The sequence below is a fragment of the Puma concolor genome, chromosome C1, assembly GCF_028749965.1.
Source record: "Puma concolor isolate L17-30 chromosome C1, mPumCon1.1.hap2, whole genome shotgun sequence".
Classification (NCBI taxonomy): domain Eukaryota; kingdom Metazoa; phylum Chordata; class Mammalia; order Carnivora; family Felidae; genus Puma; species Puma concolor.
The window spans coordinates 96,628,479-96,653,026 of NC_141674.1; the positions used below are offsets into that span (position 1 = coordinate 96,628,479).

General features: G+C 38.4%; 2 protein-coding genes across 10 annotated transcripts in view; one reads left to right on the top strand and one right to left on the bottom strand.

Moving 5' to 3' along the window:
• Positions 1–7,096, bottom strand: part of ST7L (suppression of tumorigenicity 7 like) — a 105,945-nt gene extending 98,849 nt beyond the window's left edge. For 5 of the 8 annotated variants that reach the window (XM_086717847.1, XM_025912755.2, XM_086717845.1 and 2 more), the window contains exons 1-2: positions 6,356–6,597; positions 4,064–4,146 (exon numbers count right to left, since the gene is read on the bottom strand). In XM_086717847.1, coding sequence (XP_086573973.1) covers positions 4,064–4,146; positions 6,356–6,563 — 291 coding nt within the window. In that variant the 5' untranslated portion in view covers positions 6,564–6,597. Of the gene's footprint in view, positions 1–4,063; positions 4,147–6,011; positions 6,301–6,355; positions 6,598–6,876 lie in introns of those variants that run through there. The other 3 variants (XM_086717849.1, XM_086717848.1, XM_086717850.1) reach the window with 3 other exon arrangements.
• A 69-nt stretch (positions 7,097–7,165) lies between these two features.
• The window catches only part of CAPZA1 (capping actin protein of muscle Z-line subunit alpha 1), a 50,104-nt gene continuing 32,721 nt past the window's right edge, over positions 7,166–24,548 (top strand). The window contains exon 1 of one of the 2 annotated variants that reach the window (XM_025912631.2): positions 7,166–7,319. In XM_025912631.2, coding sequence (XP_025768416.1) covers positions 7,281–7,319 — 39 coding nt within the window. In that variant the 5' untranslated portion in view covers positions 7,166–7,280. Of the gene's footprint in view, positions 7,320–7,820; positions 8,038–24,548 lie in introns of those variants that run through there. The other variant, XM_086717855.1, reaches the window with a different exon arrangement.

Sequence of the window (24,548 nt, forward strand, 5' to 3'; positions counted from 1 at the left end):
TAACAAACAAAAAAATCCTTAAGGTAGAACTGATCACCAGAAATATGAGCTCAAATTAAAACATCTTTCAAGATGTTCCTATTTAATTCAGCACACTACATGCACTCTCCCTCCAAAAAATAAGCCAAACACAAGATTCTCCAATAATATATGTCAGGTAAAAGTACAACTTCGTCATGAAATTTAGACAAGCTTAGGCAAAACTATAAGAAATATATCTATAAATGAAACATTAAAAAATAAGAAACAAGGGTGCTGGCTCAGTTGGCAGAGCATGTGACTCTTGGTCTCCAGGTCATGAGTTTAAGACCATGTTGGCTACAGACATTACTTAACACACACACACACACACACACACACACACACACACACACACACACAAGCAAGAAGCATTTAATCTGTAAGTAATCTAATTCTGATATGTCACATTGTCATTTTATTCTATCTGTAGCATAATGAAAAGAAAAACAATTTTGAAACAATTAGCATGGTGGATTAAGCATTGGACTAAGGTTAGAGAGACCACATTGGACTCCCAGTCAACCTGTGTGCTTTGGGCAAGTCACTTAACCTCTAGCCCCTCAGAACCTCAATATCCTATCTATTAAATATGGTTAACAAGAATTTTAAGTGCCTTTTGAACAATGAAGTACTACTCAGTATTTGGCAGTATAATTAATGTAGGTTGAGGTTGATTCTCCTGTTGAACCATTTAAAAATCAGGATATTCACTTCTTTCTGTTTTCATGGTTTATCACTGTTATAAAAAGAGTAATCAAGGGGTGCCTGGGTGGCTCAGTCAGTTAAGCGTCTGACTCTTGGTCTCGGCTCAGGTCATAATCTCACGGTTTGTGAGTTCGAGACCGCATTGGGCTCTGTTGCTGACAGCGTGGAGCCTGCTTGGGATTCTCTGTCTCCCTCTCTCTCTGCTCCTCCTCCACTGTGCTGTCTCTGTCTCTCTCAAAATAAATAAATAAACTTAAAAAAAAAAAAGAGTAATCAAAAGAAGCTCTCTGTGGGGAGGGGTGCCTGGCTGACTCAGTCAGTAGAGCATGTGGTTCCTCATCTCAGGGTTGTGAGTTCAAGCCCCATGTTGGGCTAGAGATTACTTAAAAAAAAAAAAAAGCTCTCTGTGTTGAATTAACAGAATGTTTCATATTTGGACACTCTAGCATTCTCAACTACATTTGCCTGGTTCTTCTGGGTTTCAGCTTAAATGACAGGTCCTCAGGGAACTTTCCCTGATTCCACAGAACAGAAAGCAGTATTATATGCACTCTTACTGGGTTTTGTGTTTTACTTTAAGAGTAATCTTTACACTTGTAAGAATTTGTTAAACAACCGGCTTCATTGCTATTCTTCAAGTTCCCAAGCACATGACCTCCTACCCCCTCAGGTGGAAGTAACACAAACAGCATAGCTAGCTTCCTCATTTCAGTGGGTAAGAGAAATTATAAACCTAATAATCTTTGCTGATAAAAACTCATCAATAGGGGCGCCTGGGTGGCTCAGTCGGTTGAGCGGCCGACTTCGGCTCAGGTCATGATCTCACGGTCTGTGAGTTCAAGCCCCACGTCGGGCTCTGTGCTGACAGCTCGGAGCCTGGAGCCTGTTTCGGATTCTGTGTCTCCCTCTCTCTGACACTCCCCTGTTCATGCTCTGTCTCTCTCTGTCTCAAAAATAAATAAACGTTAAAAAAAAAAAAAAAAACTCATCAATATTACAAGGGTAATGACAAAGTTTAACCTTGAAAATGTTACTTGAATTTCCTATTTTTTTTAAAGTATATTGTTATAACCACTCTATTTTACTATTAGTTACTGTTGTTAATCTCTTGCTGCACCTAATTCATTTAATTAAAATTTTTTATTTGAGCATTGTTGATATACAATGTTATATTAGTTTCAGGTATACAACTTAGTGATTCGACTTCTCTATACTATGCTATGCTCACAAATGTACATCTGTCACCATACAATGCTATTATGATATGAATTTCTTAATTTTTGTATTTTTTTTTAAACATTTATTTATTTTTGAGACAGAGAGAGACAGAGCATGAATGGGGGGAGGGCCAGAGAGAGAGGGAGACACAGAATCTGAAGCAGGCTCCAGGCTCTGAGCTGTCAGCACAGAGCCCGACGCGGGGCTCGAACTCACGGACCGTGAGATCGTGACCTGAGCGAAGTCGGACGCTCAACCGACTGAGCCACCCAGGCGCCCCAATTTTTGTATATTTAAAACTCTTAAAAATAACAAATTTTAAGAACTACTATATATATAATATACATGTTATGTGTTTCATGCTTATATGATATATATGTAAGTTTCCCCCCTCTTATACATGAGGAAATTAAGACTTAGAGAATTTATGTGACTTGTCCAAAGTTATTAGCTAGTAAGTGGCAGAGCCGAGACTTAAAACTACATCTTCTAGTTCCAAGACTAATGCTTTTCCCACTCATCAGTTATTTAAAGACCGTTCATTTCCTTTATTTAGACTTTTATATGCTACTGACTAAATATGTTAAAACATGCTTAACAATGAGTCAGCTTTATAATCAGTAAATTTTAACTACTTTACCTATATTAACACATAGTTTTCATCCTTAAATTCCTCAGTAATTTTTTTAAGTCAAGATACAAAAATCCCTTTCTTGGCCAGCATTTCACTTAAACAAAGTGGCCAAGTATCAGTTCCTATTAAAACAAAACAGAAAACACTCCAATACACATGCCATTATTTCTACTATAATAGAAGAGCACCATCTAGAGATGAGAACAAAGCATAGAAAAATTCATTGGTTATGCATGCCATACTTCCTAAGATTTTAATCTGTAGCAGTGTTTTTCCAAAGTTTATTCTAGGAAACACTAGTTCCCAGGGATGTTTAATAGAGATTATACACACAGATTTTAATTTCTTAATTGAAAATGATAGCTCAGTCAAATAAAACAAGGGAAAGCTGAATTAAAATTAAATAGGTTTCTTTATCATGACACTTTTCTGAATAATAATGGTCAAAATTCATTAAGTGCTTACTGTGAGCTAGATACCATGTTATTGCAAGCTTTTACACACTTTATCTTATTTAGTCTTCATGATCTTATGAAGTTGATATTATCATTCCCAGTTATTAGATGAGGAAATTAAAGCTTAGAAAAGTTAATTAACTTGCTCAAAGTCACACAACTAAAGAGATCGTTGTGAAAACTAATATAATATTGTATGTCAGCTGTTTACTCCAATTAAAATCTCCTGGGGCTCCTGGGTGGCTAGGTTGGTTAAGTGTCCAACTCTTGATCTGAGCTCAGGTCACGATCTCAGGGTTTGTGAGATTGAGCCTGCCATCCAGCTCCATGCTGAGTGTGGAACCTACTTAGGACTCTCTCTCTCTCTCTCTTTCTCTCTCTCTCTCTGTCTCTGCCCCTCCCTCCCTCAAAAAAAAAATCTCCTCTCACAGTTAAAAAATAAAAAAAGTAATGGTTAGCTTGGCTCCAATACTCTGCCCTTAAATACTCCAGAGAAGATAATTGACAACCTATAGGCTGAATTCAAGACACACATTTTTAGTCTGCCCAACATTGCCAAGATTAAAGTATTGGGAGATATACTTGTTGCATCCAGATGCTTTTGAAATCATATGAAAAATTGGAAGATCTCTTAATGGTGGTCTGCAAACCTATATGGCAGCAACTAGCTTTATCTCCTTTAGAAGGGGCATGCATTGTCCAAATTACCAAGTCCTAAAATAAATAAGGAATTTAATTTTTACACTCTGCCCATTTCATTCATTTTTGTTACTAAACTGAGCCCTGCAAGGATTTAGTTGGCAACCCACCTCTAACCACTGCCCCTTACAGTATACAATACTGTTTCATATGCAAATGAATACTATGAATACTGCCAATCTCTAAAAGTGGAGAGGAAGATGCAGTGTTTTATCAAATGCTGAACACATGTTGAAAATCCTGATCTATAAGTATTTACAATTATTGTAACCATATAGAGATTTGATCTTTAGATAAATACCAAAACATGAAGGAAATGGAAACTACTTACAAATATTAGTCCTGATATCAAAGAAGATGTTCCTGTAAGTGCCACATAGAATTTGGGCGTCAATGAATTTAAAAATACTGTCACTGCCAAAAGGAAAACAAAATACCAAAGTTTAAAAAAATGTAAATTCAAATATTCAAGTTACAAATAGGCAGGTGTCTTTATGAGTGGAGGAATATAAATAGTATTAATATCTAGTATCAGATTCATCTGAGAAAGTTGTAGTTTTTAAAAAGCTACTTTAAATTCCCATTCTATGGTAACTTAAAAATCATTCTATTGGGTGCCTAGGTGGCTCAGTTCATTAAGCAGAACTATTGATTTCGGTTCAGATCCCAATCCCACAGTTCAGTTTGTGAGATAAAGCCCAGAGTCTGCAGTACAGAGCCTGCTTGGGATTCTCTCTCTCTCTCTCTCTCTCTCTCTCTCTCTCTCTCTCTCTCTCCCTGCCCTTCCCCTACTTGTGTGCACGCGCACACACACACACACACACTCTCTCTCTCTTTCAAAATAAATAAACATTAAAAAAATGCCTTAGAACATGTAAGGGTAGCGTAAAAAAATTTTTTTTTACATTTATTTATTTTTGAGAGGCAGAGACAGAAAGAGAGCACACACAAGTGGGGATGGGGCAGAGAGAGAGGGAGACACAGAACCCGAAGCAGGCTCCAGGCTCTGAGCTGTCAGTACAGAGCTCAACATGGGGCTCGAACCCAAAACCCTGAGATCATGACCTGAGCTGAAGTCGGATGCTTAACCAACTGAGCCACCCAGGCACCTCTGTAAGGGGAGCATTTTAAACTGATGATTTGTTAAATAAGCAAATCAAAATGAGATAATTTAGTTTACTTTTGAGAATAAAGTTAAGAACTTATAAATCATAACTTCGACAAGAAGTTTTACAAATCTTTAAGGATTAACTAAACACTCTGTTACAAATGAGGTTTAAAACCACTCCCTAATTATTTTGGTGAGATACAAACCAGTGTTTCAAATTAGAGGGAAGGAAACAGCATGTAGATGTGTTTGGTATGTCAGCTAGAGAGGCAAAATAAACCAAAAAGAATAACAGCAAACTGAGAGCTCCTTGCACCTGACTCACTGAAAGCCTGGACCAGACTCTTCACTTCAAATAACTGTCTCATAAATACTTTGGGTTTCAGAAATAAATAAAAATCTATCATAGTTAACTACTCTCACCTACGTGGTGTATCTCGTTAATATGTAGAAAAATAATTTTTCTACGTTGACGAAGTCAAATTCAATTAGCTCTTTCAAAAAGTCTAGGAAGGCCAATTTTTTAGTTTTAGTGTGTTAGTTATATCTGACTGAACTTACATAAAACCTAAGTTCGGAAAAGTCCAAAATATTTCAGAACATTATCTCACAGTATTTCATGTCATCTGGTGAAATAGAAAAGGGGACATTTGCCTTGCTACAGAAAATAAACCACAAGTGCTGCTAGTCACAGTCATCACACAACAGAAATACTTTCATCTTGCTCATAGTTTGAGTGAAAATATTGTAATGACATGGTAAGAGGGCCTGGCTCCCATCCACTTTGTCCTGGCTACAGGTAAAGGACAGTATTTGCAGAATCCACGGGGATCATCACTTCTTCCATGTCTGTATCTTCAGCTCAGACTACATAGCAAGCTCTCTACAAACGTTTAAAGCAAGAACTAAGAACCCACTACTGTTTGTGGCTCCCTTTCCCTTTACTTCCTGGACTATTCTATTACTCAAGCCTAAAGCAAAGAACAGACAAAAATACCACGAAATGTATTTCTTGACAGAACTATCTTAAAACATGATAATGGTCGGCTAAGATCTTGGCATTTTCCCCCTTTTAGGCCTTTGAATAGAGAGCGCTCATCTTTGTTGTCTAGGTGTGGGAACGCTCAGCTAATCGGCGAGACTCAAAGGAATGGTTTTCAAGGGATCCTACCAATGGTGGGGTGTATATAAATTCTGCAGCCAATCTGGAGACGCTCTCATCTGTTTCACTACCTGAAGCTTACAGCTTGTCAGGTGGCTTTTCATCGGTAAACGAAGACAGAAGAGAAAGGGCGGGTCTTAAGAGCTCAAGGGAGGAGCCCGTATCTGCAGCTCAGGTTTGACAATCAGCTGGGGAGTTGCGGCCCAAGAGAAAAAGAACCCACTAGGTCGCGCACCACCGTCTCAATCTCCAAAGCCCTCCAGTGACTGCAGAGAATCTCTGCCCTTTGCCCCTTGTCCCCGGCCCCTCTCCTGGTTCCCCCGCCCATCCCCAGGGAGGTCTGGGCCTCTCACCCGCTGCCAAATTCTCACACAGCCTCAGCGGGACCCTCAGAACGTAAAGCAGTCCCAGTCCCGCCACGAACCACAGCGAGGCCCCAGTCCCAGCCAGCCCAGCCCGCAGCCGCTCCCTCCAGCCCAGGGACAGGCTTTGGCCGGGAGCAGGTGCGGGAGGAGATGCCGCAGCAGTCGCTGCTTCACCTAAGCCGTCACCGTCCGCCATCTTGCTGCACCCGCAGGCTCTGGGAGCTGGGAGGGGAGAAGGGCAGGAAACCGGGAGGCGGGAATCCTGGGATAGTGGCGGACCTGAAGTTGGCCTCTGTGAAGGCTGTCTCAGGGAACGCGGACCAAGAAAATTTGGAAGGTGGAGGAGCATCCCAGGGCTGCCTCTTCCTTCGAAGGGCGGGAAGGGGTGGTTAGCGGCACCCTTTCCGGAGGAACTGGACTGAAATGTGACCTCGGAGTGAAATGTTTTTGCTTCCATACGAGTGAGGGTCACCTTTCACCCTGTTCTTGGGTTTGGAAAAGCCACTGACCGTTCCAGGGCCCGAGCAGCACTTAGCCCTTTGGACTCGGCTGCCACGGAGATCACTGGTACTGGGAAAACCTAGAGTAGCAATTGCTATTTGGTCGGATGGAGCTTGGGCGTCAGGAATAGTCGAATCACGCTCCCATCGTCTCGTAGATGAATGGGGAAATGAGTGTAACTCCGTGAGAAAGTTATTAGACTTAAAATCATTTAAAGCAAAGCCTTAAGGCAGCCGGAGATTTCTGGAGTACCCGCGCTCGGAGCCACCACCCTCGCCCGTAACTGACATGGCGCCCTCTCGGTCGGGGTTTCCGGGCGGGTCCTTCCGACGGCCCCCGCGGTGATTCCATCATTCGGCTTCCTTCCCGGCCTGCCTCGCGCCCGGGCCGGGCTGGGCCAGAGCAGCCCAAGATGGCCGACTTCGAGGATCGGGTGTCGGATGAGGAGAAGGTAAGGGGTCCGCCTCTCTCTCTTGCCTCCTCCCGCGACAGGGAACAGGGGCCCGACCTGGCTGTGGTGGGAACCCCGGCAGTGTCCCCAGGAAAAAGAAGCTTCTTGGCCGGTGCTGGCATACGCTCTGTAGTTGGGACGCTTTGCTCTTGAGGGGCTTTCCTCTGCCTCACGGTGGCCCCAGTTCCCTATTCCTTAACTCTCTTTTTCTCCTGCGGGGCCTGAGGCACAGCCCAGTGACCTTCCTGCAAGAGACGAGATTTTGCCTTATTGAATCATGACTGTGGACTCTTTTCTGTAATTAAGAGAGGGGGCGATGGTGATGTCTGGACGTGTCAGGAAGCAGTTATTTTACCGCCTTTAGCTGTCGGGGCTCTCCCCATCCCCCCATTTTTAGATATGATTGAGGCTAGTTTAGGGCGAGTCACTTCCTGGTCAGAGTGGCCTCTTAACTTCCCTTTTGCTCCTCCTTCCTCAGGAAGTGATTTTGCTGTCACGACTCTTCGACAGGGAGAGGTCCCCATGTGTTGTCCGTCCCTCCACTCTTTTCTCGCTTACGATCGGCTGAACTAATTCTCAGTAATAAGTGTGTAAGCCTCAGGACATTTGCTTCAGAATTTGAACACCACTCTTCTCTGTAGACAGTCCCTTGATTGATCGTGTGCATGTATGTAAGCCCGCGATGACTCCATCCCTTGCGCCTTACATCCTATTAACGGTAATTTTTGAAAAATAGTTTTCTGTTTCTTAACAAATCGAGAATAGCCAGAGGATTTTTTTTTTTTTAACTCTGTAAAGGTTTAATATAGCACATAAACTTCATGTTAACACATTCAAGTTTGGACAAAGCATCGTGCCTTCTTCGATGCTCCACTGTGTGGTCTTTGATTATAGTTAAATTTATCAGCGTGTTAAGTGCTTATTTACTTCTTAAAAAGTATTTGAAACATAAGAGCATATTCTGTGTTAGGTAGAATAACTTTTTGTTGACAACTGCACGCATTTCTTAACACTTTTCAGGCTTTTCAGTAAATACTTGATTTTAGGGTCTGTAGAAATTAGAATGATTTCACTAGGTGACTTGTTATAGGACAAGAATTATGTCTTTTGTTTCCCCCATTGGCTGTTACAAAATGTGCACTCTTGCATGCTCTGTAAATATATCTGGGCTCTTTATTTTTTTAATAAGAGAGATGGGGATGACAGAGGGGTGACTGTTTATAATCCAGGAGTACTCCATACAGAATAATTTGATATTATACCTACGTATAGCATGTCATTTTGAAATACTGGAGAATGTGGTAAACGTTCACAAGCCATTGAACAATACTTTAGCATTAAATTTTCTCGTTCTTGAAAATTCTCGTGTAAAACTTAGAGAAGAAAAGAGCATCTTACATATGAATTAACGCTGAAGAGAAGTCCATGATAAAATGTCTTGGCTAAGGTAAATAGTTATGATTCGGATGAAAGTATAGTAAAAATCGGGAATAACGAAACATTGTTAGCCCAACTGATGGCCCACTTATTTTAAGGAAAAATATTGTTACAGCAAAATTTCACTAAAAACTTAAATAACAGTAAACTTCAAAGTTTATGGTGTCCAAACAATACTACATTTACCAGTATTGTGGGTTTTTGTCTTTGAGGCTAAGTTAGAATGCCCTTTTAATTAAACTTGGGAAAATATACATGTATTTTAAAGTGCAAATCAAGATGTCTTTGGATGTTGACAATGTTTAATAACATCAATAGTCTTAATTTTGTAACAGTAAATTTGTGAAGTGTCCTCTTATCTCCCAGCATTTCTTTTGTTGCCTAATATTAATTAATAATGAAACAGCAAGCAAATCAAAATTAGTACTGTAAATCTGCCCAAAAATGCTGATGAATTTCATATTTCATCAACAGTTTTTAGATTAGCCACATTTCTTTATTATTGTGAACAACTAAGAATAGCTGATACTAAGAAGTCTCATATAATCCATATGATTTGAGATTACTGAAATTTTGTTAGGTTCTTATTCCCAGACAGAACTTGATCTGTATTTCTCTGTTGTGAATCTCTAAGTAAAAAGAAAGGGCCTTGATATCTAAGATTACCTCAGTTTTCCTTTAGCTTCATACCTACACCGAGCCCTTTTCCTCCAGGCTTCTAATTCCTTTTAACTGAATTCAGGAATTGGAAGTATTTTTCCAACAAGACTTGTTGCTATGAATATCTTAGCATTCATAAACAGTAGTAACCCTTAAGTGAGATCTTGTCCTATAAAATTTTCACAACCAAGGCACTATTACAAATTTTTAAAATCAAGATATTTTCAGCCATAATTTGTATAGATTCTTCCTTGAAGGAACTCTAAAGTTTCCATTTTTTCCTCTTTTTAACTAAGATCTCAACTGCGTTTTATTTGAGTTTTTTTTTCAGGCGTATATGTCATCACATGGAATATATTTTAATATCACTTTTTATCTTTGTTGCATTTCCTGAAAGCAGTGAACCCAAAGATGAATTTGGTGTTGATAGTCTCTGATTTCCTTGCAAGTATTTCTATAAAAGCTAGTAAGATCAGCCATTCTGATAAGTAACTGCTTAGGTTTTTATCACTTTACAAAGAGGAAGTTGGGTTTTTTTAACTTCTACATTGTTACCTGAAATGGTCATGATGAGCTGCCTAAATAAAACAGGAAGCTGAAAGTGTAATAACTTGCAGAAATAAATGCTTTTAGTTTTGTCCTCGAGTTCAGTTTCTGAGAATGAGCTACACTCTTCTAGTCACTGACTCTTCAGTTCCAAATGCTTAACAGGACCAAAGTGACAAGATACCATAATTAGGAAATTTGAAATGTGAGAAGAATTACTTGTTTGGGCTCATTGCACTGTTTCCTTTATTTCATGATTCAGCATTTAAAAAAAATAATTGCAGAGAGAATTTTAAGGCTGAAAAAAGTGCAATTAGCATATTTTTCCCCTTCAGCTTAACTATTAGAATATTTGTGAACAACCTCAAAAATGCCATAAGAGAGAAACGAATGCTTAAAGCTTAGACAACTATGTCATCTTTAAGGCACTTTTTGGAACGGGTTTATCAAAATTGTTGAGGAAAGATGTGAAAAATGGTAATTTGAGGGCTCAGAACTTATGAAAAATACACCTTTTTTAAAAATTAATTAATTAATTAATTTTGAGGAGGTGGGGTGGAGAGAGAGGAGCCCAATGCAGGGCTGGAACTCATGAACCGTGAGATCCTGACCTGAGCCGAAACCAGGAGTCCAGCGCTCAACCAACTAAGCTACCTCGCTGCTGCATGAAAAATATACTTCTAAACTGTATTTTTTTGATTATGTATTACATCCTTAATTTACTAGATGAGTTATTACCCTTACAGGATAAACTCTAGAGCTTATTTGCTATAGGTATTTTCTAAAAGTCATTAATTAGTATTAATACTGCTGTTCTTTTATGTTCTCTTTTTTTCAGTTAGCTTTGCTGAGTAGTATTTATAGAATCTGTCACAAAATCCTTGGACAGGAGCATAAAGCCTAAACAGATGCAAACTCAGATGCCCAATCTTTGGTGTAGGTTTATAATTTCTTCCATAGTATCTAGCTCTTTTATTAGGACCAGCCTTAATACTAAGCAAAGTAGCATAATTTGTCAAAAAATCAGGCCCCAGGTTTGTCTGATTCAGAAGCCGTGCTTTTTTCACTTTACTGTTTTTCCCATTTAACCATGAGTGAGAAATACAAAATAGAGGTATCCATTTAATGAATTAAAACTGAAATATTGTGATGTAATGGGAAAGAATGATTCTGAATGTCAGGAGATTTGGCCTCTCTTTGCTGAGTTTATAGCCACCAGTGTGATTCTAGAAACATCACTTATCTCTGTGGGCCTCAGTTTTCTTGTAAAATAGGTAAGGAGAAATGGATCAAGGTAACCCAACAAAATTTAATGAACTTCTACAAACTGTAATAAAAAAAAAAATCTTTGTTTTAAAAATTGAGACATTAAAATGTTTCAGGAGTTTCTGTCATTGTCTGCTTTTGCACATTTGCCCTGATAACAGAACTGTGAATTCTTTTGTAACTGAAAGCATATCTTTTTATGCTAGTACCTAGCATAGGACCAAGTACATAGTGTAGGGACAACCTTTTGATACAAAGGAGACCAACCAAACACACCTTTCTTCATTCTCATATTTCCCCAGCTCATGCTCCCTCACCCCACCTCCCAATTATTTCTGGTAATCTCTAGGTATTTCTTGAGTTCAGGAACGTGTCCACAATCTGGGTTTTTCTTTGGGCATTCATTGTGTCTAAGTATCTGCTGCCATTACTGATGATCTGCCATGCCACTGCTGGGAACATTAGATCCCTCTGGAGCCGTTTTAGTAGTAAATCCCATAAAGCTACAAAGCATTATACATACCAAAATGACTATGAATATATACATCTAGCCTTGCAGAACCCCTAATAGAAGTATTTCCTTCATCTGCTTTAAGTTCTCTCCTTTAGAGCTCAGAAAAACACACGCTATAAGGTTAGGTATCATTTGTGCTTTTCTCCTCAGGTGCATGAGTTTATCTCGTTTTCTTGCATGCCAAAAAAGAAAAAAACTTCTTATGTGGATCGGCTCCTGAAAATAAAAACCCTGGGTAGGAAAAATCAGTCATGATACTGAAGACAATTTAACTACTTGGGGATTTCTGAACTAGGTGATGATTTTAATATGCACTTAACTGTTATTTTCCCTTTTCCCTTTATCAGAACCTCCTGCAGATCCTTTGCATTTCAGTTCATCTCATCATTGTTCCCTTGTAGTCACACAGGCTCAGAACATTAGCATCATTTTTTTTCCTTCTTAGCCTCTTCTCTCATGTTCAGTTAGTATTCCAGTTCTGTAAATTCTTCCTGCCATTAGATTCTGTTCCTCCATTTCCATTAGTATTTTTGAGAAAAATTATTTTTTGGTGTATAGGAACTATAATCAGATTACATGCTTAAAATTAAAATGTAGGACAAAGCATGAGTAAAAAGTCCCACCACCCCTGTTTTCCAGCCACGTAGTTCCTGAGAGGCAGCCAGTATTCTTTTGTATATTTTCTATTCTATGCGTATACAAATATACTTCTTACTTAACATTACATCCAGTCAGTCCACATTCCTTCTGTTAATCTTCATTTAGGACCTTTTCTGATGCTTGAATTATTTCTAACAACATTCTTAATTGTTCTCTTTGCCTCTTTTTTCTCTCTACATTTTTCATTGATTTACCACAGTTCTTCACACTATTAAGTTTTGAAGTATGTGTAAAATTTGTTATTGCTATAACTGCACTTACATATTGTTAAGCAGTGTCTATGAGATGGAATATTCATTTGAATGGATCATATGATGTAGTGTAGGTCAATTATAACATAAGCAAGAAGACTGCATAATGCCAGACTTCACCAAAGAAAGGTGGTAGATTCATTGGAACATATGAGAACTTTGTCTTGTGAATTCTGTTTTGCATCTAAGTAACATTTAAGTGCTTATTATGTGTTAAGTATTTCACGTATTAACGTGTATTTGTCTCAAAACATTCCAACAGGATAGATATTTGTATTATCCACATTTTACAGTTGACTAAACTGAGGCACATTTGACATTAAAAAAAACTATGAACCAGTGTTCACAATTAGTTGAGCAGATTCGGTGTTGATAATCTGCTTCCAGACCTGTGGTCTTACCCACTTTAATCCCTTTGAATAGACAGTAGGTAGTAAATTAAGGTAGCAAACAATTCTACTGAAACGACACAGCCCTAAACAGCAATCAAGTTTAATGGTATAGTGACATGGATAGTTCTACAGATACTAAAATACTGATGTTCTTTGGTTGTGACTACATTGTAATTACTGCTAAATTAGCTGGGTGCTCTTTTGAGTTTCTTCAAGTGTGCTACCAGTAGTATTTGAAATGTCTTATAAACTTAGAGTGTTAAGACACTTGATTTTAGAAGTTTAATGATCATAATAGTCCTCATGACAAGGTGAAGAGCATCATCCTCTTAAGAATGTTATCATATAGCAGTACCTTGGAACATTATTGCCTACAGTAGAGTTGCTGGTGTGCTGCTTTCTTTTTTTCTTTCTTTTTTTTTTTTGTTTATTTTTGAGAGGGAGAGAGAGAGAGACAGTGTGTGAGTGGGGGAAGGGCAGAGAGAGAGACACACACACACAGAATCCGAAGCAGACTCCAGGCTTTGAGCTGTCAGCACAGAGCCCAACACAGGGCTCAAACCCATGAACCATTAGATCATGGCCAGAGCTGAAGTCAGCTGCTTAACCAACTGAGCCACCAAGGTGCCCCTGGTGTGCTGCTTTCAAAAGCAGATTTCTAGGTTCTATCCTAGACCAACTGAATCAGAATCTGGGAGGATCACTGCTCAGGATCTTTTTTTTTTTTCCCTAAATGTTTATTTTTGAGAGAGAAGCACAGAGCACGAGTCGAGGAGGGGCAGAGAGTGAGGGAGACACAGAAGCAGAAGCAGGCTCCAGGCTCCAAGCTGTCAGCACAGAGCCCAACATGGGGCTCGAACTCAGGAATGGTGAGATCAGACCTGAACTGAAGTCAGACGCTTAACTGACTGAGCCACCCAGGCGCCCCAGGAATCTATTTTTAAATAAGTTTCCCAGTAATTCCACTGCAACTCCGGAACCACTATCCAAATCTTAGTCTTCTGCCTTTTAGCTCAGAAACTTGATTCATCAGGATATTAAAACTAAATCTCTCAGGAACAAACTTATATTAGCTAGGCTGATGAAACTAATGTATAAAAGTAGCAGAACAACTAATTTAACAAATATAGAAAGGGGACGCCTGGGTGGCTCAGTTAGTTAAGTGTCTGACTTCTGCTCAGGTCATGATCTCACTGCTCATGAGTTTGAGCCCCACGTCGGGCTCTGTGCTGACAGCTCAGAGCCTGGAGCCTGCTTCGAATTCTGTGTCTACCTCTCTGCCCCTTGCCCACTCATGCTCTGTCTTTCTCAAAAAATAAATAAACATTAAAAAAATAAATATAGAAAGGACTAGAAACTTTCTTTCAGGTAGGTAGGTCAGGGACATGGGAGATCAAATTATAGTTCTTTCACACTTGAAGTGTGGAGTTGGAACGAGGGAAGTTAACGATACAGGTTAACATTTTAACTATATAGGTGAACATTTTAATGGCATTTTCCTCCTTAATAGGGATATATACCCAACACAAGACCATGTAGGGTCTTTGGGCAGAGCACCCTCTAATTTTTAACAGCAGCAGACATTGTTTTTACATAGCTGGAAGGAAACCCTTAAGTATCAAAAATTTGCGTATTACAACTTCTCCTGCAGTCTTTCCCCTCTTAATGACATATTCATTCTTTAGTTGTTCAGGCCAAAAAGTTTAGTGTCATCTTTGACTCCTGTTTCTTTCACAGTACATATAGTCTAGTAGCAAATCTTGTAGGCTCTGCCTTTGAACTATACCCAGAAAAAGACGGTTTCTCACCACCCCCTTATTCCAACCACTCTGGAAGAAGCCACTGTGATTTCTCCTAGGTTATTGCAGTAGTCTTCTCTCTGGTGTCCCTGCTGGTACTCTTGCCTCCTCCTCCCTGCCCAGCAGGCTGTCTGCAGTGCAGCACCCAGAATACACTGGTTGGAGAATGTAAGTTGGAACATGTCACTTCTTTGCTCAGAATCCTCCATTGGCTTCCCATCTTCTTCAGAATAAAAGTTCTTACTCTGACAACAAGTCCCTCTGTCTTTACCGCTTACCTCTCTCACCTCATCTCCTTCCTATTCTCCCCTGGTCCTCTCTGTTCTAGCCACACATTCTCACCTAAATGGTCTTTGTGTTTGCTCTGTTGTCTGGAGTTCTCTTTCTTCTTCCCTGCTCTGTTGTCTGGAGTTCTCTTCCTTCTTCCCTTAATTCCTCCAGCTATTTCATCAAAAGTCATTTTCTCAGTGAAGTCTTCTCTGATTACCCTATATATTGTTAAATCCTAACATTTCATTATCCCCTTAAGTTCCTTTATTTTTTTATTTTTTAGCATTTATCACTGGCTATTTAATGTAGTTTATTTAATGTTATCTCTATCTGTTATTTAATGTTGTCTCTCTACCCATTAGAATGTAAGCTCCACAAGAACCATACACTGGTGCATCACCATTGCCTAAAACAGTGCCTGACACGTAGTACACTATTAGATATTTGTTGAATGAGTGAATAAATCTCACTTTAATAGCATCTGACTTGATTTCATAGCTAACTCTTAGAGGACAGACTGATTTCCAGGTTTTGTGAGGCCGTATTAAGGATTCCAGTACTTCCGTATTACTAACAGTCTAATTTTATTAATGGAGCTTCCCACTCAGAAAGCTTCAGCACTTCTCCATTACCTACAGATACAACCAGACTTGATATTAGCATAACTACTGCCATCTGACTCATCTTATTCTACCCTTCTCTTTTATTATCTCCAAATAAATCCTCTGTTTCTACCAAACTGGTCTGCCTGCAAAAGACTGTTTCCCCCCCACCTCTTTTCATTTTACTATTCCCTCATTTGTAACACCCCCTCCCCCGCCTCCTAATCTAAAGCACTCTGTAGAGCTCAGTTTAGATCTCACCTGCTGCCCCTTCCTTAAAGTGTCTTTCCCCAACCCAGCCCACATCTATCCCATCCTTCCTCTTAAGTAAGTTGTTTTGTTTTGAGTGAATGGACAAATTGGTAAACACAAAGATCTGAACTTTAAAGAAAACATGTTACTCAAAATTCAGTAACATGTAGGCATTTGCTTAGGGAAAGAAAGTTAAGTATCTGCTATGTATTAAGTCCGTCTCATGTTACCTCACTGGATCCTTAAAACAGTCTGATATGAGCAGGTATTATATCCACAAATGAAGAAACTAAGACCCAAGCAATGAAATATTAAAGCTGGCTTGTGAAACCAGGTCTGACTTCAAAAGTTTTTGAAGATAAAATTGGTAAAAAGACATACCTTTGAATTAGAATGCCATAACATGCCAGATATGCAATGGATCTTGAAGGCTGAAGCTTCCTGTTTCCCAGTACTTTTGTTTCCATGTGGCATAGGTTCTCACCACCAAACTCTACCCTTTTGGACTTCAGTCATTGCTCTCAAGCATCTGAATCTCAAAGTGTATGGTGTGAATTTTTCCCGAGTTTCTTAAATTGGTCTTTTTGTTTCCAAAATGATGCCCATTGTATATCTGGCACTTGGAACCCTTTACCTGTCTGCCCAGTAACCTAGAATAAGGGATGAGAATGTGTGTGTTTTAACACATTTAAGCTTCTAAACAACAAGTTGCTTATGTGATCTTTTTCACACATTTTTATCTTTTTTTCTGACTCATTAGAACAGTATATCTCAGACTTTTCTACTTCCTCAGTTCTTGATCTAGACATTTTGATCCTATAATTAAAATGAATAGGGCCTTTTAGGGCACCTGGGTTAGTCAGTTGAGCATCTGACTTGATTTCAAGCTCAGGTCATGATCCCAGGGTCATGGAATCGAGCCCTCATCCGCCTCGCACTGAATGTGGAGACTGCTTGAGGTTCTCTCTCTCTCCCTCTGCTCCTCTCCCCAGCTTGCACTCCCTCTCTCTCTTTCAAATAAAAAAAAATGAAAACAAAAAACAAGTATTGTCTTTTACCTCCTTCCATATGAATATCAGTGCAATTTTGGATTTAAGGTAATTCAACTTTTTAAATCTTCACTGAGAATGAGTCAGTACTTAAAATTTTTTCCTGTTCAGTAGTTAATGTCTTAAGACTTACCACTGACTTTGAACTTCTAAATGAACACTAAGATGTATACTTGGAAATCTTTTTACCAGCATTCTGATGTTTTATATTAGAAGAGTCCAGAATAAGAACTAATGGATGATTTCCTTGTAACTTGGTGCATAGAGGGAATGGTTGGGAAAGATTAACTATAAAATAGATAAGAGCTGTTTTTTGGTTCTTGTCTGTTGTAAATTTTATGCTTAAGTTTGTCATTTTTATATACCATTATACTAGGTGACATAAAATATAATGATGACCTTGTTAAAGAAAAATTCTTCTGGTACTTGTTAAAATGACTTGGGGTGTCTGAGTGGCTCAGTTGGTTGAGCGTCCAACTTTGGCTCAAGTCATGATCTCGCAGTTTGTGAGTTTGAGCCTCACATCGGGCTCTATGTTGACAGCTCAGAGCCTGGAGCCTGCTTCGGATTCTGTGTTTCCCTCTATCTCTGCTCCTCCCCTGCTCAAACTCTGTCTCCCTCTCTCTCAAAAATAAATAAACATTAAAAAAAATAATAAGACAATTTTATTCAATAGTTTTGTGTTACGGGAGAGAGCTAGAGCTCGGCTCCAGATGAAGCAAAGACAACTGGGGATCTATAGCCAGCAAACAGAATGAGGGGGTCAGTGGATGGAAAATTACTAAGAGGACACATAAGGGTAGAGGGATTCTTACTTAACTGATTTAACAGGATCCTTACTAAAGACAGATTGAGGACTTCTGCATCAAAGGTGGGGGATAAGGAACTTGATCAGATACCTAAAGTGGGGGTATTCTCACTAAAATGACAACAGGTTCTTGCTAGGATTGGGTTAGACAGGACATAGGATGGAGCCAAGATCAAGGCCTAGCTGAGAACAGAGGGCTCAGAGGAGGCTGACTATAAAGTTTGGTTAAGGAGAGACTTTGACATTAAATGTATGTTATATAATTACTTTAATAAGTTTTTGAGCAATTATTCCTTAGAGTTGATAAAATTTTTAAAATGTAATTGCTGGAAGCTCCTTTCTATTTGCACGGGATGCTGCCCAATTCATGAATCATTTAATAAAGCTAATTAGATCTTCCATGAGAATGAATGTGAGTGAATGAAATTGCTGTACTTAAAAAAGCAAACTTGCCTGCTTTTCCCACCTATTGTCTATATCTGACAAAATTTGTAATTGGTTACTAATAGAGAAAACAGTTTCTAAGAGCTACTTTAAAATAACTTTTAAAAGAGTAAACAAAGCAAAATATTCGGAAGTGCCATCTTTTATATAATATTGATCCTAATTTAAAACATATCTTTATGCTTTTAAGCCTTAGCTATTACTGAAAATGATAGAATATAAACTGTATACAGCTAAGTTTTTAAGTACATTCTGAGTCTTTGTAGTGTCTCTAGGTCAAAAACTGGGAAACTGGGAAAACAATAGTTTATTTGGAATTTTAAAAAACTACTGGGGAGCCTGGATGGATCAGTTGGTTAAGCGCCTCAGGTCATGATCTCACTGCTGTCAGCACTGCAGAGCCCTCTTCAGATCCTCTGTCCCCCTTTCTCTTTGCTCCTCCTCCACTCGTTCTCTCTCTCTCCCTCTCTCTCTCCCTCAAAAGTAAATAAACATTTAAAAAGTAAGTAAATAAAAAAGCAGCTAACAATAAGTTTTAGTTAATGAAACCAATATTCCATTTGGTCCTAGACATCAGTAAGAATATATTTCTTTTAGAATTGCAGCCCCAAATTAAATTCTCACTAGCCTCTGAGAACCCTCAGCCAGGAGGGATTTTGTTTATTTGATAAGGGCACTGCAACTGAAATTCCAGGGCTTTGATACTATTGTATATGCATGTCAACAGCTTGGAACTGGTACCTATTAAATAATTGCCCCAGATAGTTTATTGTTGATACACTGAAAGCTTTAGAACCAGATGAAAAAATGAACCACACTGAGGCAAGATGTATTTTTAAAAAAATTCTTCCTTTTTAAAATAACATACTAGGGGGAGGGAAGAAAGAGTAGGCAGAGAACAGTAAATTGTTAGGGCGGTGAAAATACTCTCTATGATACTATTAATGGTGGATACATATTGTACATATGTCCAAATCCATCAAATGTACAACACAAAGAGTGAACTGTAATGTAAACCATGAGCTTTGGATGATAATGATGTGTCAGTGTAAGTTCATGAAATGAACAAGGAACCACTCTGGTGGGGGTGTTAATGGAGGAAGTATGCATGTTGGAGGGCACGGACCCTATGGGAAATTTCTGTACCTTCTCAGTTTTGCTGTGAACTTAAAACTGCCCTTAAAAAAAAAAGTAAAGTCTTAGAAAAATAACAGTATCTAAATGTCTTCAAACAGCAAAAAACCTGTTAGGAAACAGTATTGAATTCCATGCAAATAGAACTTACTGTCTTAACAGGGTAAGAATAAGGTAAATCTCTTTAGGAAGAAAAATGTAGCTATTTATCCTTGAATACTTCTGTAATGACGCAGGATAAAAGTAAGGAAAATAAACATATACAAAAGTACAATTGGTTACTATGCTTTTTTTAAGTATAGCCTAGTTGAAAACATAGGTAAACTTTGGAAGATGTGTTTAAAAAGGGAAGTGAAGCAGTGATATTTTGGAGAACTTTTGGTCAGCACAAAAGTTGCCACTATTTATAGTTCACGATAAAGACTGTAATGATGGGGAATATAAGGTTACTAAGACCCAAAGAATTTCTAGAAAAGGGAAATTATTTTCTTAATAATATGAGGGGGTTGTTTAGTTTAATAATTTAAAGCAGCAGTTGTCTTGCTAGGACCAGCTGACATTTATTGCACCTATTTTATTTTATTTATGTATTTATTTTTAAGATTTTATTTTCAAGTAATATTTACACCCAGCATGAGGCTCAAACCCACAACCCTGAGATCAAGAGTCACATGCTCTACCAATGGAGTCAGCCAGGCACCCCTATATTTTAAATATACTGCTAAATTTAATCTTCACAACAATTTAATCTTCACAACAATTCTAAGAAGTAGATACTGCCCCACTTTAGGCTGAGGATATGATTTAAAGACCTTAAGTGATTTAAATTCAAATCCAGATCTGTCCCAACTCCAGAGCCTATATCTTTCCATTTTGCCATACTATCTCATAATCTGAAAAACTAAGAACACTTCCATATTGTCATTTTATGTAGAAGGGGTTTTGTAAACCTTTAACTAATTGCCAGCTATGTGCCATTTACTTTGCTAGACCCTGTATAATAAGGAAAAGGAAAGCAAGGCAGTTTGCCCAAAGAAAACTAGTTTTTAGGGACAAAATGGTATCTATAGAACTAATTATCAATAGCAGTTATATTTTAGGTGCTATAATAAATGGTCAAACAAAGTATGGTAAAGTAAGGTTTAATGTGGTAAAGGATTCTTGCAATTACAAGTACTGGGAATACTTTTTGGAAAGAAACAGAAGAACCCAACCTTAAAAGACAGGCAGAGTTTAGACACGTAAAGATAAGGAGAGAGGCAAAACTTTCAAGGACAATGTAAGTCAAGCCCAGAAGCAAAGTCTTTAATATAGGCAGTAGTCTAATGAGGGAGGTAAAGATTTCGGTAGACACCAGGGAGACAAGCTGGCGGAGATTTGGCTCCTGAAGTATACAAAGTTTGGGCAGTATAAACTGACCTGGGCCTTGCTGATAAGTAGAATGTGGCTATTATCTAGCCCAGAATTTCTTCCCTCGTTGTTTAGAGTTACCCACTGACATTCAAACAGAGCTGCAGTTGTTAAATACTCAACTTGAATCCTGTTGTATGTGATTGTCAAGAAAATCATTTAAAAAGGTAGTTATGAAGAGATGTAATGTTGAAATATGTGGCATCTGTTATTAAAAGATTATTTAATAAATAAAAACCTAAGTTTTATAAATTTTCCAAGTGTCTTTTAGTACATTTTCTAAAGTTTCTTACTAAAATACAGTATATCAAAATTAACAAAATTAAGCAGCTTCTGGGGAACAATAAGGTATATTACTTTCTCAGTTTGATGTTTAAACTTTCAGTACAGGTATTACTAATAATGAAATTTTGAGTCTTTCAAGGATTAGGTATTTTTTTTTATTTCCCTCTTGAAGAGGTGAGAAGATACGGAGAAGGGGAAGAAATTGAAATCTAGGAAAATTATCTTTAACTGATGCTTATAAGGTCCTAAATTCCACCTTTTTAGGTCAGAAACAATACAGTGGGTTCCATGAAATTAACATTATTGGAATATTTAAATCTATGAAGGATTGGAATTGTGTATAAAGCCTGAGTTATTCTCCCTTTAAAATATACATGGAGTTATACTCTTCAGATACTATCTGATGAATGTTATGTGCAGTGAAACTATTACTTTATGGAATAGGGATGCTTTTTAAAAGCCTTTTTTGTTGTTGTTTTTAAAGCAGCAGTTAAGTGTTTGTTCAACCAAAACCTCCATATCAGTGATTCTCAGTTACACTGGAGATGGCATGCCTCTCTATGGGACATACTTGCTTTCAACTTTGTTTCCCCACCCCATTCTAAAGAATGACTAAATCACTGTTTTTATTTTTAAAAAAAAATTTTTTTTCAACGTTTTTATTTATTTTTGGGACAGAGAGAGACAGAGCATGAACGGGCGAGGGGCAGAGAGAGAGGGAGACACAGAATCGGAAACAGGCTCCAGGCTCTGAGCCATCAGCCCAGAGCCCGACGCGGGGCTCGAACTCACGGACCGCGAGATCATGATCTGGCTGAAGTCGGACGCTTAACCGACTGCGCCACCTAGGCGCCCCAAATCACTGTTTTTAAAAATGTCATCCCTCATTTCTGTTGCAGCAAAAATATTTTTGCTGTCGCTACTTAGCCATTTCTCTCTCCCCTTTTACTTCTGCCACCAATTCTTACCTCTACCAAATTTCATCTTGTTTTGACCCAGTTTTGAAGCTAGATGAGAAAATACTGACTTTTAACATTACTATTTATCATTGTATTTATTCCTTCCAACTTTGTTTCAACTGTAGCTTTCATAAGCAAGGTTTTGACTCAATTCCTGGATAAAAGAAAAAAAAAATCTAAAAGGACTAAGCTAAATCTATGTGACACCACACTAAAGATAATCCTCCTGAATTTAAATACCTGTTACTAATGCACAGAATAGTTGATTGAATAGTTCTAGGCCCACCTCTGTATAAGTGTGTGACCTTTGACAAAGCACTTTCTCTGAATCTATTCCTTTTTTAGTGGGGATACTAGTCTCGCCTACCTATTAAGCTGTTTCAAGATCAGAAGAGAAACAGGTTATGAAAAAGTTTTGTAGACAATAAAATAGTCGTCATTCACTTACATTGCTAGCATGTGCCAGGTCTCAGTTCTGGGTGTACAGCAGTGAACAAACGTTCTATGCCAGGGTTTGGCAAATCTGGTCTACCGCATGTTTGTATATAGCCTACAAGCTAATGTTTTTTGAATGGTTGGGGGGAAAAATCAGAAGAAGACTATTTCGTGACATGTGAAAATTACATGAAATACAAATTAGAGAATCCAAAATAATGTTTTAATTAACTTAGTGGGGCTAATACTTTTACAACGTATATCAAATCACGTTGTACACTTTAATATCTTACGAGTTTATTTACCAATAATACCTTAATGGTAAAAAAAAAAAAATAAGGGGTGCCTGGGTGCCTCAGTCAGTTGAGCATCCGACTCTTGATTTCAGCTTGGGTCATGATCTCAGGTTCATGAGATCAAGCCCCACATTGGGCTCTGCACTGATAGCATGGAGTCTGCTTGAGATTCTTTTTCTCCTTCTTTCTCAGCCTCCCCCCCCCACTCTCTCTCTCTCTGTCTCTCTCTCTCTCTCAAATAAGCATTCAAAATAAATAAACAATTAAAATCTTATTAGAACACAATTGTGCTAATTTGTTTTCATTTGGGACCGAGACCATGTGGCCCATGTAGCCCTAAAATGTTCACTGTCTGGCCTTTTGTATTAGCAATTTGCTCACCCGAGCTCTATGCTCTTGGACTTCTTTTGGAGTGTTGAGCCGGAAACATAAATATCATTCAGTGGTGACAAGTTCCTTGAAGAAAAAGCGAGTAAATGGGCTAGAATTGTGAAGGATGCACCGTATCATGGCTAATTTGTAGATAGGAGTCAGGAAGTCAGAAAGTGACATCAGGAACTTGAATGAAGAGAGATGCTCTGATAGAAAGCGTTTCTGGCAAAAAGGAACAAGAAATGCAATAGCCCTGAGGCAGGAATTTAGCCGTGAAGTCTAGCAGCTAGGCAGTAGGAGATGAGGGTGAGGGAACCAAATTTTGAAGGACCTTGGAGTCCATGGAGTAGACTTTAGATTTTTATAGAAAATGTGTAAATGTAGCATTAAGATTTCAACTACTCTCTCAAGGAATTTTTATGGTATTGTTATAGTGACAAATCAACTTATCACTTCAAAATCTGTTGTCAAAGATTGCCAAATATTTAATACTGAGTGGTCCACTTTTTTAATACCTCTCAGAAAATAACATGGAGATTGTTGACAATGACCACGTTTTGGGATCTACCTTTGGCATCTAATGATGACTACATTCTTTTTAATCACTCATTTAGAATTTCACCCTTGCTGTTGCATATATATGTCTTCACCTCTTACCAGCTTTCATTTAAAAACTGGGGGATGTTTTCGTTTCTTTAATTGGACATTTCTCCTGTTCTTGATATTCTTAGATTTACGGGTATCACTCATTTGTTTTTCCAGCACTTTAGTTAGAATTCTTCTGCACTTAAGCCTGAATTCAAATATTGCTTACTTTTTATTCCTCCCTCTCTGACTTATGTGTACTTTGTGTGTTTTTTTCCCCCCTTTAGGAAGTGGAAGCAGTCTTTTAGTTTAGTTCATTTTTTTTCCTGTATAATCCCTTCATTTAACCAATTAACTATCCCATACATTCCAGCATAAGGCACTATGCAGCTAGGAGGTAAATAAGGCTAAGCTTCTGGTCAAGAAGCATATGCAAAGTGTAACTTTAAAAAGCTTCCTTGGGGTGCCCGGGTGGTTCAGTCAGTTAAATGTCCAAATCTTGATTTTAGCTCAGGTCATGATCTCACGGTTTGTGAGATAGAGCCCTGCATTGGGCTCTGTACTGAGAGTGCAGAGCTTGCTTGATGTTCTGTCTCTCTCTCAGCCCCATCCTCACTTGCTCTCTATATCTCTCTCAATATAAATAAAAATAAAAATAAACTTTAAAAAGTCTTCCTTGTTGCCTTTTACCAACCTCCCTTTTTACTCTGTCCTTTAGCTTCCTTGACCTGTAGTTTCCTTGATCCATCGCTTGCAGTTTTGATGTCACTCCATAGCCTTTATGTTGTTAATGTCCTTTTTTA